The sequence below is a fragment of the Emydura macquarii genome, unplaced genomic scaffold (assembly GCF_026122565.2).
Source record: "Emydura macquarii macquarii isolate MOO-44397 ecotype Brisbane River unplaced genomic scaffold, CSIRO-AGI_Emac_v2 contig_1551, whole genome shotgun sequence".
Lineage (NCBI taxonomy): Eukaryota > Metazoa > Chordata > Testudines > Chelidae > Emydura > Emydura macquarii.
In genome coordinates this window covers 21,507,200-21,523,471 of record NW_027131688.1, presented here as the reverse complement: position 1 = coordinate 21,523,471, position 16,272 = coordinate 21,507,200, and the positions used below count along the sequence as shown (strand labels likewise).

Below are 16,272 nucleotides of genomic sequence, written 5' to 3'. Positions count from 1 at the left end.
ACTTTAAGCTGACTAGACATGCAGCATGTAAGGAATCAATCTGTTAGCTTTCTGTGATGTGATACATTAAAACCTGGAAATACTGTGTTTAGACAATTGATATTTACTGGCACTGTGGCAAACCAGGTTCTTTTTTTAATAAATTCTGATGACTTTGGTTTTAGTCTGGAGAAGTAATGCATTTTCTTTTTCCCATCCTAGTCTCCAAATGAACGTGCTCGTTTATATTTCCTCCTTGCCTGGTTCCATGCCATCATTCAAGAACGTTTGCGATATGCTCCCCTGGGTTGGTCCAAGAAATATGAATTTGGTGAATCTGATCTGAGATCTGCCTGTGATACAGTAGATACATGGCTGGATGATACAGCAAAGGTAATTCAATTTATTGCTCTTAATGTTACTTTGCATTTAAAAAAGATTTAGATTACTAGTGGTTACTGTTTAATGAAGAGCAACTTAATCTGAAACACTGACTAGATTGGCTGGCAGCAAGCAATGGTCAAAAGAAAATATCAAACTGTTTGAATTAGGCTTTCATTAAACTGTTCAAACTTGATTTTCCCTATTTTTGAGGCATCCTCACCTTCTAATTAAATTGTCTTTACTATCAGGGCCGCCAAAACATTTCACCTGATAAGATCCCATGGTCTGCTCTGAAGACATTGATGGCACAGTCCATTTATGGAGGTCGCATTGATAATGAATTTGATCAGCGTTTGCTAAACACTTTCCTGGAGCGTTTGTTTACCACTTTGAGCTTTGATAGTGAATTCAAACTGGCTTGCAAGGTTGATGGACATAAGGATATTCAAATGCCAGATGGAATCAGGTATTTTTTCAAGCTCAAGTTTGTTTAAACTCTCTTTAGTAGCTTGCTTTCCTTCTGAGAAGTTGAACACTAAGTTGCATATTTTGCATTGGGTAGTTAGCCGTGCAAAGTACTGCTGGTCCCCTATTGAACTGCTTGTGATTATGGATAATTAACTTAGTTCTACTTACTACCAAAATTTTCACTTGCAGACGTGAAGAATTTGTCCAATGGGTTGAGTTGCTGCCAGATACACAAACCCCATCCTGGCTTGGTTTACCAAACAATGCAGAAAAGGTTCTTCTCACCACACAAGGTAAAATTTGTATTTGACTTCATTGCATGCTTACAGGTTATGTAAACTTTAAACTGTTTTTAAAATGCTCAAAATAGATAAGATGCAAGTATCTTTGAGTTACACTAAATAGTAAAGTTGCAAGTATCTCGATGTGTTAACTATATTAGCCTCCACAAACCAAATAATAGTCTATGAATTCTTATGGTTGAAAGTAACTTGCTTTGAATTTCATCAGTAGACAGGAAGATACTATACAAGTGAGACTGACTTTTAGTTCTAGTCCTAAGGAAGGTACTCGTGCTTACTAGGACACCTTACCACTTATTGAAAAATAATTCCTATCGTAGAAGTCTTAATGTAATCCATTAATGCATCTTTAAAACTTTCCTTGTTCTGATATTCCGGCACTGTTTTGACTTTGCTTGCTTTATTCTTTGGTTCAGGCATTGATATGATCAGGAAAATGCTGAAAATGCAGATGCTAGAGGATGAGGATGATCTAGCTTACGCAGAAACTGAGAAGAAGGCAAGAACAGATTCAACTTCAGATGGGCGTCCATCCTGGATGAGAACACTGCACACCACAGCCTCCAACTGGTTCCATCTTATCCCACAAACTCTAAATCATCTGAAACGAACAGTGGACAACATTAAGGTGATAATTACGTTTGCCAAATACATATTTTGATCTGTAAAAGAGTAGGGGTTATACAAATGTGAGTGAGGTATCCTACTCAGATTCCAACCTGAAAACGGTCTCTCTAGATCCAAGGAATATAGCAGATTTTGAAACAAGACATTGTCCTTTCCTTTGTCATAATTTCTTAAGATGAACTACAGCAGAGTAATATTTCTGTTCAGTTGGGAAGGTACCATGTAGGAGTTTTTTGGTTTCTTTTCTAGTTTCTTGTTTCCTAAGCTGGGGGTGCTGTAAGTGCAGCATCATACACACCACGTTTGATCACTCAAGTCAACTGAGGAGTGTATGTTGACTCTAAACATAGTATCACTGGTCAGTCCTCATTGGAAAGATGGTGACGGCTTATATTGTGGCTTCTGCTACTTGGGAGTAGGGAGTAATAATGAAAGGGAGCCATAAAGCTCTAAAGCCTAGTATGAGTGGCTGTTTTACAATAAAGAATGTTTATGGGAAGTCTGTTTCTGAATTGTTAAATAATTCAGACATGGATGATCTATTAAACTTCTCTGTTTAAATCAGGTTATGGACTTGGGCTCTGGACATAGATGCAGAAAGCAATAGCAATTTGTAATAATTAGGCCAAACTGCCACAGGCAGCATGCACACTATTGTTCCCACCTGTAGTTGGTGTCCATAGGGAATGAAGTTCCTGCTTCGATTTTCTTAAACTACCATCTGTGAGGCATTTCTATCTTTAGGGTGGAATGGAGGTAATGACTACATTGGAGAACTTTTTTTTGTTTTGTTTTGTTTTTTAAATGTTGAACGTAAGGTGAGACCTTAACAGTTGATAATGTGGGATTTGGGCAACCAGTTAATGCCCTTCAATGTTGTAGGGCTAGGTTAATTTTTCCACAAGAAGATGCTCATCCTGCATTTCCTCAATATTTTTCTTGTTTAAATAAGGATCCCTTGTTCCGATTTTTCGAGAGAGAGGTCAAAATGGGAGCCAAATTACTTCAGGATGTGCGTCAGGATCTTGCAGATGTGGTTCAGGTTTGTGAGGGCAAGAAAAAACAGACCAACTACTTGCGTACACTTATAAACGAATTGGTGAAAGGTATGTTACTTCAAACAAGCTTCTCTTTAGAATGCTCTCCCAGTTAATCCTATTACATCAGTTGATGTCTTCTAATTTGAAGCATTGACAGGTTAAAAGAAACACCACTATTTTTGCCTAGTACAAAATCCCACAAGTCAAAATGGTGAAGTTGGTCCTGTGACACACATGAACTGCAATATTGCCAACCTTAAAACATTCATATAGCAGGAGATTATCTTTAAAACAAGTTTAAGATAATCTAAGTTTTTTGCCTTTGGACTTTTGGGGTTACTTGGATCGTTTTTAAATGTGCTGCAACTGTGGAACTTAGACACTCTTTAAATGAAAGCTGAAACTTTTATATGCCTGTCTCCTGGAGCTGGAGATTTAAGACCTCTATATTGTGTGACTTGGAAAAGAACTAAGAGTTGGCAGCACTAAAATGAGATTAGTATAAAAAAAATTGAGTTTGAAACCAACAATTGAAGCCTAGTATTCTTGAATGTAAACTAGTTTCAATCAAAACCTTAAGCACTCAATTTTTTTTAACAAGTATCAGAGGAACTCCAGATATTCTCCTGGCTTTTTATTTTCTGTTACCTTACATTTGGCAATATGATGAAAGGGGGACATTCTGTACAACTGTGGAATCTGCCAATGGCTGAGATAGCAATTTAAGGATAACTATTGTACAGTCAACTAATAAAATATTCTTTGCCATGTGAATTTCGAATAAAGATGGTACCCTGTGCATTAACTCTTTAAAATTGTCTTCCATGTTGCGAAAGGCTTAACTCAAATTAGCTATAAAATGTATTTTGTGACCTGATGAATGTACAGTTGAATTTACTAACAAATGTTTTCCAGAATTTGTTAGTAAATTGTACTTCAGACAGTAATTTCTATTTTTAAAATATTCATTTGCAGAACACATTTTAGAAACTATTTATCTTTCAATTTGTGTTACACTTGTACTCTCTGGTCCCATTTAGATCAGGACCCCATTGTGCTTGGTGGTGTAAAAAATCTCTTGTTAAACCACACAATAATAGCTAAGTGGCTGCCACTGAAATGGTAAAATTGTGTTTGGAAATAGCGTATAATCCAACTTGTACCCATGCAGAGCTCTTACCTTGGATACATCTTCTCTAGGTATTCTGCCTCGTAGCTGGTCTCATTACACTGTGCCTGCTGGCATGACTGTTATTCAGTGGGTGTCTGACTTCAGTGAGCGGATTAAACAACTACAGAATATTTCCCAGGCAGCTGCTTCTGGTGGAGCAAAAGAATTAAAGGTATCTGTCTTGTGTTGTATTGCTGTTTCTCATTAAAGCCTTTTCTGAAATTCTGAGAAGTCAGGGTTACTTGAGTCTGTAACTGCTTATATCTAGCTGTTAGTGTAAAGAGCAGTGAAAAGTTTTAGTTAAGGAGCTTATCAAAAACCTTAACTGGACACCCCTTGAAATGTGCTTGTGTATTATGGTGTTCCTGAGTGAGTTTCTGTGTTTCTAAAAAATAAGTTTGGAAAATGACAATCTACAGATCATGCACACAGCATAACTTCTACAGTTAGAAGAAAGTTACTTATTTGAGATATGATGCAACCATGTATTCCACGTAGGTATGTGTGTGCCCAGAGCATCAAAGGCAGAGAATTTTGCCTGCCCATAAGGGCAGCACTCCTGCCCTGTGACCCTAGCCTCTATCTTTGTTATATAAGGTCACTGTGACCCTAATCTCCCTCAGTTCCTTTGCACCAAATGTCAAGAGTACAAACTCTGATGCCAAGGGAACAGAGGGTGGGTTGTAGAATACAAGTCTGCATCACATCCCAAAGAACAGTTACAGTATAGGTAAGTAACTGTTTTTCCTTCAATTAGATGCAGCCATGTTTTCCATGTAAGTGACTCTCAAGCATTATTTGCAGAAGGTTCGGCTCAATCTGTTTAAACAAGGAGTGCAAGATTACCTGTCCAAAGTTTGTATCTGATTTGGATTTAGCATTAATGGTTGCATAGTGATTTTACATGTATGTACACAGGACCCAGTGGCAGCCCTGCAAACATCTAATATAGGAGCATCACTTAGAAATCCCATCACTGTTGCCTCAGCCCCTTGAGGAAGGGCAGTCTGAGCTGCTTCTTATGCTGTTATACAGGAAGTTATCCACCTTGAGATCTGTAAAGAGACTGCTTGACTCTTCATTTGGTTTGCATGTGAAACAGATGAGATGAAGAAAAAGGTTTAGTCCTATCTGTAAAAGGCTAAGTATTGCCTGACATCCAATATGTAAAGATGCTGCTCATCTGGGATTGAATGCGGCTCAGGGAAGAACAAGGGTAGATACGTAATTTGTTTCAAGTAAAACTAAGGCCACTTTAGATAAAAATTTAAGGTGTGGATGCAGGTTTGCTTTGTTTTTGGAAAATTGCAAGGAAGGCTGCTCTGCCATCAAAGCCTGCAGTTCACACACTGTCCTTGCAGATGTTATTGCCACAAAGAAATGAGTTTCTGACAAAGGGAGAAAGAGAGAGAGGTCAGGGTGAAGAGGAAGAGATATGGGAGGCCAAACTAATAATCTGAGGAGGTCAAAGAACTACTGTCTCTACCACACTGGAATGAGAACGAGCTCGGCATGATTCACTTTCATCTTAAGAATGACCTGGAGGATGATTTGAATTGGAGGAAAAAGCATACAAGAGTGCTGATTCCCAGCATCAGGTGAAACACATCATTTGGGAACCTGCACTGAGACTCACCCCCTCAAGAGCAAAATAGATATAATTTCTTGTCTGTCTTGGTGAACAGATCAGAATTCCCAAACCGCAAAGTTGTACTACAGGGCAGTGGCCTTTAGAGACCACTTATGTTTCAAGGAGAAACTTTCTACTGAGATGATCTGGCAAGTGACTCTGGATCCCAGGTAAATGATAGGCCGCAGTGATGGGTTTTCCCTGATGCAAAATTGCCAGAGTCTGATCGCTTTCTGACACAGCACATTGGAGTGTGCACCCCATCTATTCACATAATATATTATGGTGGTATTATTAAGGATGTGCATGCTGGGTTCCTGATGTCCCTGACAGGCACTGTAGATGGCACACAGTTCCAAGATACTGATTTGCAGAGAAGCTTCCTGTTCCGACCACAGGCCTAGAACTTTGGGACCAAGTGCTCCCCTACCTAAGGAGGCATCAGGGACAGTAGTCCTGGTCGATGGGGACCAGGCAAAGCAAATGCCCTGGCATGCGTTCTCACTATAAGGAGTCAGGATAGGCAGAGGAAGGTCAGATCAGTCTGTCCAAGGGGTGATGGTTCACAATAGACCTCAGCCACATTTGAAGAGGACAAAGGAAGCAACCTGGCATATTGGACTATCTCTGTGCATGCAGCCATATGGCTTAGCAACCTCTGGCATACTTGAGCTATGGTTGAGGGTTGAGACTGCCTTTCCAGACAGAGGTGGCGAATCATGTGAAGTCAGCAGAAATTATGTCACTGTCTCGCAGGACCACAGTGAATTGAGTACTTTGAATTGGAATCAATATTGACTTTCCATTGATTAGAATGAGACCTAGACTATCGAGTATGCATAATGTCAACTGAACATGAGAAAGGACTTGCCTCTCAATAGCCAATCCTCTATATACAAGCAGACATGAAATCCCCTCATACTAAGGCGTGCTATCACCACAATTATGCAATTGGTAAAAACCCTGGGAGCAGAAGACAGACTAGAAGGGAGCATGGTTACTGATGTCGGTCTGCCACGACAAACAGGAGAAATCTCCTGTGACTCAGGAGAATTGCTATGTTGGAAATAAGCATCCTGAAGGTCCAGAGCAGGAAACCAGTTGTGATTTAATGCGGGGAGGATAGTTGTCATGGTGCCCCTATGGAATCATGTATTTGTTGAGGTCAAGGATAGGTTTCAATCTCTCCATTATGTTCAGGACCCAGAAAATACCAGGAGTAGAATCCCTGTTCCTGATGCTGCAGGAGGACTTCTTCTGTAGCCCCCAAATCCAGTAGACTGAACCTACTTGAGGAGCAGTGTCTCGTGAGAGGGGTCCTTGAAGAGGGATTGTGGAGGAGGGATGAAGAGGGACTATAAGGCATAACCCAAATCTGATGGTGTTTAGGATTCAGCTGTTTGTGGTAACTGAGTCCCAAACACTATGAAAATGAACCATCCTGTCCCCGAACAGGAAATGGAGACAGAGGCCACCCCACACACATCAAAATTGGTGCTTGCTCAATGCCAGGGTAGACAAGCTGTCTGGATAAATCTAGAACCAAAGGGCCTTTGCCTTTTGTCATGTATGCCTCTTCCTAGGGTAGTCCTGCCATCTTACAGGAAATGAGGACTGCCTGAAGAAACACTGCAAGCAGTATTGCTGCTGTTCTTGCTGTCTGCTATGGTGGTATCTCTAAACTCCCAAGGAATGCAGAGTAGCTTGAGAATCCTTCAGAGTGCAGGGTCTCATGGTCTTTTCCAGAAATAAAACCAGAGCATTCAAAAGTAACTATTTGAGTGTGCTGCACATCAAGCATGATACCCGAATTCTTCAGCTATGATGCCTTCCTCATGGTCACAGCTGATGCCATAACTCAGGCCAAGGCATCTGCCATGTCTGCATCTGAGTGCAGTGGAATCTTGGCTACCACAGCTTTCTGCAGTGAATGCCTTAAACCTTTCCTGGAGGTTTCTGGCAACTTGTTTGTAAATTTAGACCTGGTCACCCATTTAACCAAGTCATATTTAGAGAGCAACACCTGTTGGTTCATGATGTGTAACTGCACGGGACAGGAAATATAAATCTTCCTACCCATCAGGTCCATGCTTCTGGAATTTATCATTAGGTGTAGTTATACTTTCCCTGTCATGCAGTGTCACTTGCTGCAGATCTCTCAGGAGAGTTAGGGGCTGGGTGGGAGTAGAAACCCTCAAAACCCTGCATTGGATGAAATACTGCTTCTCTGCATGCTTTGCCATGGGAGGCAATAAAGCAGGTGTACTGCAGAGGACTTTCACAAGTTGCGAGGGCCTTCTTTATCAAGAGGGTTGCTCTCCCTGGAGCTTATGGTTGGAGAATATCCAGCAACTTGTGCGTATTCTCCTGCAGAAATTCAGCCTCAGGGCCTAAGGTAGTGTCCATATACCTAAGGTGGTCCCGATAGACCTTAAAGTCCTCAGGTATCAGTGTGAGAGGAAGACCTGGCACAGCAGAGTCGTCCAGAGAATACAAAGCACTTTGCTGTGCCAACAACGGATCCTGTGTTTGAACCACAGGATCCTGTCAGGATAACCCTAGAGGCCCAGAGGGAATGGGCTCAGCAGTTGCTTTGTAGCTGTAGTGGTTCAGGAATGGGAGCCACCAACAGAACTGGTGATCTTGCTGTGGATCAAGTCTGATTGGGACCTCAAAAACTGAAGTGTCCCCAAGAGGCCACTAGGGCCCAGTCTACACTGCTGAATTGGATCAACGTGAGACACGCTAGTAACCTAACGTAACTAGCATATTTCATGTTGACATACTTACATTTACGCAGCATGACATCGTCACGATGCTGCGTTGACAGGAGAGCATCTCGCATCGGCACTGCCTTCCATTTTTCGGGGAGGTGGACTAATTCAGTAGACAGAGTGCTATCCCATCAACTGAGCAGGTCTGTACAGATCCGCTCAATTGATGCCGCTGCATTGATGCTTACCACCACAGTGTAGATATGCCCTGGCCAAATGGCATTGATGGCCATTAGGCATTGGGCAAAGAGTCCCTCTTCTTACTCTTGAGAGGAGGAATAATAGTGATTGGAAAACTCTGTGGTACCTATTAGGCAACAAGAAAGGGGAGGATATCTCCAACCTGGATCTCAAGGAGTCAGATTCTTCAGTGACAACGGGAGCCAGGCCCAAAAGGGCAAACAAACTGTCAGACCCCTCCGAAGACCAACATAGGTGTGGAGTAGGGCCACAGAGGAATGGGGAATTGGCACAAGTGGTACTGAGCAAGACACAATCCCACCTGGTATCAGAAGGCAAAGGGCGGTGCTGAACTCGACAGACAGGCTCTGCTGTCGGAGCAGTGACTGTACTAAAGGGTGCACTAGCATCAAGTGGGGGGCCTTTGGGTCCAGGCATGCCATCTGCCTCAGTTGTACAGTCTGGGACCTGAGCTGTGTAAGCTGCAGTGCCAATAAACCCAACTGCTCTACAACCCAGATAGAAGGTGCCAAGGGCACAACTAAGAACAAAGCATTAGAAGCTATGGCACCAGAAAAATTCCTGAACTAGTGGAGAGTCAGGGACTGACAGGCAAAGCAGCTCTGTTGCTGCCTGATATGCCACTAGCGTGGAGGCAGTCGGCACTGATCCTGACATTGGTACCAAGCTGAACAAACCCTCCATGACCAGAACCTGAGTCAATGGTATGGGCTCTTGCTGATCTCGGCGTGCTGCCAGCAAGCGGTTAGATGTACCTGCTCTATCCCATGTGCCAGGAGTATGATGCCAGTTAACACTCCTCTTAGAAGATGAGGAAGTGTCTCCCTGAGCCCTGGTCCCAGTTACTTATGGGACCTCTTCTCCACACCAGAGGATTGAGAGTAACTTCTCCTCTTGGGTGAAACACCAGAGTCCCAATGTGAAGCACCATTACTTGCTGGTTATGAAGGCCACCACCAATCAGACAAGGGCCTCCGTGCCAAAGCAGAGTTCAAGGCCTGCTCCAGAAAGTGCTGCTTCAGCCATAAGTCTCTCACACCTGAGTCTTCCTTTTTTTAACAACCTATGGATGGAGTGACCCATTCCTTAACGTGTCACTCGCAGAAACAGCAAGCACTTTGTTTGAGGATCACTGCTGAGGACGGTCCTGCACATGACGACCGCTGCTTGAACCCTGATGAAGGCATCATACAGGGCAGCCAAGTACTCTAACACTATATTAAAACTAAATAAAACCGAAGCTACTATTTAGAAGAAGAAATACTCAAAACTGAGACTGAAAACAGGAAGTGAGAATGACACAGTAAGCTCAGACTCAAACCATGGGCAGTAAGAAGGAATGGGATGGGGCAGGGCTGTGCTGCCTTTAAATAGCCAGGAGAGGCATGCGCACAGCCCCTATGGGCACTGCTAGGCAAAGTTATCCCAGCTTTGGTGTGCTGGACATATGTATGACTGTGGAATACACTGCATCTACTTAAAGAAGAAAATACCTTTTATAGCACAGCCTTGTGAGCAGATGGGAAATTTTGACATTAGGAAATTTTGTATTTTTCTAATTCTATTTTACATATGCAATAGGATTGCATACAAGTATTGAACTCTTCTGAAACTGCCAATTCTTTCCTATAAAACTGAGACTTTACACTTTAAAATTGTTTCCACGTTTGTATGCTAGTAGGAAACTATCCTTTTGAGGGTAAATCTTCATCTGAGGAAACATGCCATAATTAGTTTTGCAAGATGGTCCATACTTTATTTAGTGCAACTTTGTTTAAGCAGATATTGAATGTAGCTACCGCGGCAGTAGGTACTGTAGAAATTTCTAAAATATACAATTCTTTTAATAGAACATCCACGTGTGCCTGGGTGGCTTGTTTGTACCTGAGGCGTATATTACTGCTACAAGACAATATGTGGCTCAAGCGAACAGCTGGTCCCTGGAAGAACTTTGTCTAGAAGTCAATGTTACAACTACCCAGAATGCAGTCCTGGATGCTTGCAGTTTTGGAGTCACAGGTTAGCTAGTGTGCCTTTTACAGGATGGAAGGGAAGGAAATAGGTGCTATTAGCCCTTAACACTGGAACTTTTGTGTTCTCTAAAAATGTTAGTACAAACCATATCAAATACATAACATCAAGGGGAGTTAACAATCACAGGGAAAGTTTGACTCATTTGTGCAGTTACACTAGAAGTAACATGGGAAGTTAATTTCTGTGGGGGATTCTGCACTGAATTTAAAAACCTATTAGTGGAGAACTTTGCTATGCTGATGCATAGTGGTTGAAAATCCTTAAGAATGAACATGCAATGTGAATAAACGCAAATAACTAACATTAGCCAATATGTTAGAGGTGGTGCTGTGGTAGCTTTTTTTTATATTTCTCTAATAGCCTTCACTGTTACCTTTTTCTGGAGTATTTTTTGATCCATATAAATTAGGTCTCCTATTTTAATAGTAGGCCCAAATACCAATCATCATACTTTAGATGGGTGAAGCTACCTCTGGACTTGAAAAGGGAGTGGAGAAGGAAACTTTATTTAATTGTGCATACACTTCACTTTCAGGAAAGACCTCAAACTTTCATACTACTTAATTCATAGGTTTGAAGCTTCAGGGAGCTACATGCAGTAACAATAAGCTGTCCCTTTCAAATGCTATATCAACTATATTGCCCATAACACAGCTTCGCTGGATCAAGCAGACAAATGCTGATAAAAAGGCTAATGTGGTAAGTAATGTGGAGGAAAAATGTTCGGGGACTCCATATAGTAGTGGCTCTTCAAGTTTTTAAATTCTACTTTCTCTGGTGCCTTAGAACAAAAATGGGGTAGTACTTGCTTCTATTTCATTAGTCTTACATTTTGTAGTGCCACAGATGTTTCTTTCCAATATGATTTATCAACGTGGGAGTTAGTCTCTAGGAGCTGTGCAAATAGATTGCTACCACCCTCTTTCTTTGTGGCTAGATGTGGGGTGTATCAAGAAATTTAAACTCATGTAGTACTGGGTCCTGGAATGGAGAAGGCTGAACAAGACCTTAGAAATGTATATTATAAAAAATATACTTTGGCCTGATAGGCAGGCTGGGAGCTGTTTCTTAGGAGTACAGGTTGTGGGAGGGTAGGCAGAGTCTAATTTAGAATGTCTATTCATACTTTCCTTTGCTCCCTTCCCCTTGACTTTTATCTTGCCGACAGCTCTTATATTTTAATAAATGCCTAACTTCTTTTCCAGGTGACATTACCAGTTTATCTGAACTTTACCCGTGCTGATCTGATCTTCACTGTAGACTTTGAAATAGCTACCAAGGAAGATCCTCGTAGTTTCTATGAACGTGGTGTTGCAGTCCTCTGCACAGAGTAACAAAATAATGTTTTCCAGCTGGTAAATAGAAGTAGTAAAATTCAGTATCTTTAATCTAGTCTACAGTGTTAGTTTTAACTTACAAGGAAGGCATGGTTCGGTTGTTAGATGGATTGGCGTAAAGTTGACTTGATGGAGGCTGGTGTACTTGAAAGGGGATATTGATGGTTTGAGGGAGAATTGGATGTGGTTTTAAGATGGTTTAAATACATGTGGTGATGTTTGATTCATACTACATTAAATAAATTCTATAGCATGATTTATGGTTCTTTATTTCATTTTTAAAGTACTGTTCTTGCCATTACTTGCTCTAGAGAATTACTTCCATTAATGCTTTTAAATTTTATGGGAATGGAGAATGATGAATGGTGAAACATTACACAGGTCTTTAATAATGAATGATGCTAACCTACTAAGCAATCAGTTTTACCATTTGTGAAACTTATTTGCAGATCTCCTGTCTAAATCAATGTAACTTGAAACCAGAATAAAAAGCCAAAATTAATTTAGTGGAACAAGTTGAAATTGAGCAAATGCTGGTTTTAAAAAGCAATATTTAAAAACCAATATCACTGCTACACAGGAGTGACGAACTGCACATGTTGATTCATCTACATGGGATAGTTACAAACCACCTCTGTGCTTAAGTGAGAACTGCCCTGTACAGAGTGTTAACTTTCAGAACAGTTTCATCACCTCCAGTACTACCTCCTCACACTTCTACCATGGTGGTCACTGTAACTCTTCATTAATATCAACATGCCTGCAGACTCTTGAATTTAGACCTACTTGGGTTATTTTTTAAATGGGTATTTCCACCTCTAAAGGAGCCAGCATTATTGATATAAGCTAATAGCCCTACCAAACTTATTATGGCGAATACCTGGAGGAGTGTATCTTCTGATTGCATATGCTGAAAAATAGTTAGTCTTCCCTTGATTGTGGAAAGAAGCACTTAAAGCTGGCAGACCCAAAACAACTTTTGATTACACAGTCACTAACATTAAACTCTGCTGCTCTCAAAATGTATCTTATTAGATTTTTACTTGTTTGGTTCCTTTATCTTGCTCAGAAATGGCTAGGGCAGAAAACCAGCCTGCTGTTTCTGAATACTGCCTCATGTGATTGATGTTCCTCATACACAGTCAGGCATTCTCTGCCTCGGAGGAGCTTTCTGCTGGCTGTGAGGCCTCTTAACCCTCCTTCCAGTGAAGGCATGACTTCCTTGTGCCCTAAAGCTTATTCGAAGACCCCCAAATGAGACTGGTATTTGGACTGTAAAATGTTGCCATAAATGGAGCTAAAATAAGTGGTGTTATGCATTTGATATGCAAATTATTTGCATTAGTATTAAAGAGCTTTGCTGTTTTGTATTCCCACTTTTCATTTGAGACCTCTGAATGCCTGTACACAGGTCTATACCAACTTAATGAGCTGTGGTTACACAGAGGTACAGAGGCAGGAGTACACTTGGAGCAAAGCACAACCTTCACTGTAGTACCTCTTAAAAGAGTGATGGCACCACATGGCATGTGAGATGTGGGCCAAGTGTGTACCAACAGTACAACTAGCCTGTCACTGACCAGCAGCCTGATCCTTGAAGTGGGGGTGTCATGGAGTGGGAGGATGGATAGTATCTTCAGCTTTTGGTGAAGCCTCTCTAAGATTTTTGTGAGAACCTGTGAATCCTACTACCTTGAAGTACAAATGAAGAAAGTGGTAATTTTCTCCTGCCTGCCCAACTTAGAACAAATTACAGGGGGTTGACTAACCCTTTTATGATTCAGTTTAGCATCTCTAAAGTAGTATTCCTCAAGTTCCAATGAAAAAAGGCACTACGAGCTACATGCTATCTCGCTGTAGTGTCGCAGCTTCCCCTGCAATAGCTGAGTTGTGTATTCACAACTGCCAGGATATAGCTTCCTAGGCTACATGTCAGAGAGTTGAATACTTGTAACAAGGATCAAGGCTCTTTCTTTAAATGGGTTTCAGACCACTTGACAGTATACTAAAGGCTATCCACAAATTAGCTCTGAAGAATATTACCCAAAATTTTCACAAGACTAAATATGGAGCTGAGGGTTAGAGCTTTTCAGACCAGGTTATGTAGGGGTAAAGATGGAGCAACACCTACTGAATTACTTTACTTACATACTACATATACACTTCCATTTTTACTACAGCTATTTATGGTTACAATAGTACATTACAAATGTTTTTGATCTTAGACTGTCTACCCTGAAAACTAACCCCTTATCTGCCATTAGTTCCCATTTGTATTTGGCAGTCTTAGCAGGAAAGCCACCCTGGAGTGAATGGAGATGGTATCTGTGACACACCACCAGTCATCCTACAAGACATGCCTGAGACGCACGGGGGCCAATGCAGGGAAGCTTATTTTACCTCCAACAAATGTCAAATACAAAAAACTTTCTAAATTGGAGTGTAGTTTTGAAACTGTCTAGAAAAATCTCAGCCTAAAGGAAGCAGCTTGTAAACCTAATGAATTAAGGTTAGAGCCTCAAAGGGACAGAACCACTTGAAACGCATCAAAACATAAGTCCATTTTTCCACAGGTCAGGTAAGTGTAGAGCAGTGGTTCTTAACCTTTCCAAACTACTGTACCCCTGAAGCCTGAGTCCCACCCCTACGGGGCTGAGGCATGTAACTTAGTTTCATGGTGCTCCTGTGGCTCCAGGCAATTGCCTTTCTTGCCACCCCCAATACCAGCTCTGCACTTGTGACCCCTCTAAAACCCCAGGTTAAGAAACACTGGTGTAGAGGGAAGGGAAGCATGCCTGAAGAGGGCAAATATTTAGGGTGGGGCTAGAATCAGTGAAATAGAAAATGATTTAAACTGACAAAAAGCTTCCACCCTGAAGTGAGAGTGAGGGCGTGTGTGTATAGAGTCTCGTGCAGATGCTGAAATAAATCACAAGAGGAAGTTAAGCACTGTGTGACACTATTATGGCTATAAAATACAGGAGAGGGAAGGAGACTAGGTTATTCTTTGAGTGCTTGTTCATGTCGATTCCAAGCTGGTGGGCGCATGCCACATGCACTATCAGCGGAAGGTTTTCACCCCCAGTGGTACCTGTCAGGTCAGTGCAGGTGCCCCCTGGAGTGGTGCCTTCATAGGGCCATATATAGGGCTGTGTTGACCCGCTGCCTCTTCAATTCCTTCTTACCGCCAATGACTGTTGTCCGAGCTTCCTCACCTTGCATTCACAAGTATGCTTCCAGCATAGCAATTCCTGTTAGTTTAAAACAAGTTAAAATTAGTCGTTAGAATTGTAGTTCAGAATTAATTAGGTGGGTTCAGCCCAGTTCATGGTATTCGCCTTCCTGGGGCATGATGGGGGTCCAAGGTTTTAAGCCCTACAGATCTTGCCATAAACCTATGGCCAAGGGCGATCCCCCTGATTCTTGTTTGAGGGGGTTAGGGGAGTCGCACCACATCAACCAGTGCAAGGTCTGTAAAGGGTTTCGCCCTAGGAGCAGAAAAGAAAGGAATGCTAGGCTCAAGCAGATCCTGATGGAGGCAGCTCTATGAGCGGAGGCCCCAAACCTGGCACCCAGCACTTCAATGTGCAGTGCCCCAGAATCGATGCGAGACTCTGTACCGAAGAAGAGCTCAGGCCCAAGGGAATCCCAGCACTGCTTGCCCATGCACAAAGCAGCGTGGCACTGATCTCATTCACCGGTGCCATGCAAGAAGCAAAGGACATGTTGAGGCTGTTCTCCTACAGTGCACACGGCAGGAAAGGATGCTTCTATAACCCAGTCGCAGCAGACCAAGGAGCTCCTGGGGCAGTCTACACCACCCCTGCAGGAGCCCGCGAGTCCAGCCTGCAAGGACTCTCTGGCAAGGGATAGCAAGTTGGAGGAGCTGAACCATACCAGACACTTTCGAGGTGGCAAGAGAGTTGATCTCCATGACTACCCATCAGTCCTCGGCCTCAGTAATAGCTGACCAAAGACCGCTGGCACTGCACGTGGCAGTGCTGTCTAGAGGCAAGCTGGCAATGATGTGGCACCGGTCTCTGACGCATATGGGGAAGTCACCTTCACCTTGGCACTGGTCACCCGAACTGTGTCATCTGTCGCCTTCGGCGAGGTGCTACTCGGCTTTGCCATGGCACCGGGCTGATTCACTGCAACACCCTTCACTAGAAAATCAGCACCATGTGTTACTGCCCTGGCACCGATCACCGCCACCACTCTGCGCACATTCTCTGGTGCCTCGGCCCAGCGCTATGGCACTACCATGGTCGCTAAAAGGGGATTCACAGTCCTCTGACTCGGAGGTGCGGTCGTCTCCACCCAAG

General features: G+C 42.4%; 1 protein-coding gene across 2 annotated transcripts in view; it reads left to right on the top strand.

Moving 5' to 3' along the window:
* DYNC1H1 (dynein cytoplasmic 1 heavy chain 1) overlaps positions 1-12,203 on the top strand; it is a 76,583-nt gene extending 64,380 nt beyond the window's left edge. For both annotated transcript variants that reach the window (XM_067555040.1, XM_067555039.1), the window contains exons 70-78: positions 202-372; positions 612-829; positions 1,021-1,124; positions 1,550-1,761; positions 2,713-2,866; positions 4,001-4,143; positions 10,427-10,595; positions 11,182-11,309; positions 11,816-12,203. In XM_067555040.1, coding sequence (XP_067411141.1) covers positions 202-372; positions 612-829; positions 1,021-1,124; positions 1,550-1,761; positions 2,713-2,866; positions 4,001-4,143; positions 10,427-10,595; positions 11,182-11,309; positions 11,816-11,944 — 1,428 coding nt within the window. In that variant the 3' untranslated portion in view covers positions 11,945-12,203. The remainder of the gene's footprint in view (positions 1-201; positions 373-611; positions 830-1,020; positions 1,125-1,549; positions 1,762-2,712; positions 2,867-4,000; positions 4,144-10,426; positions 10,596-11,181; positions 11,310-11,815) is intronic.
* The last annotated feature ends 4,069 nt before the right edge of the window (positions 12,204-16,272 follow it).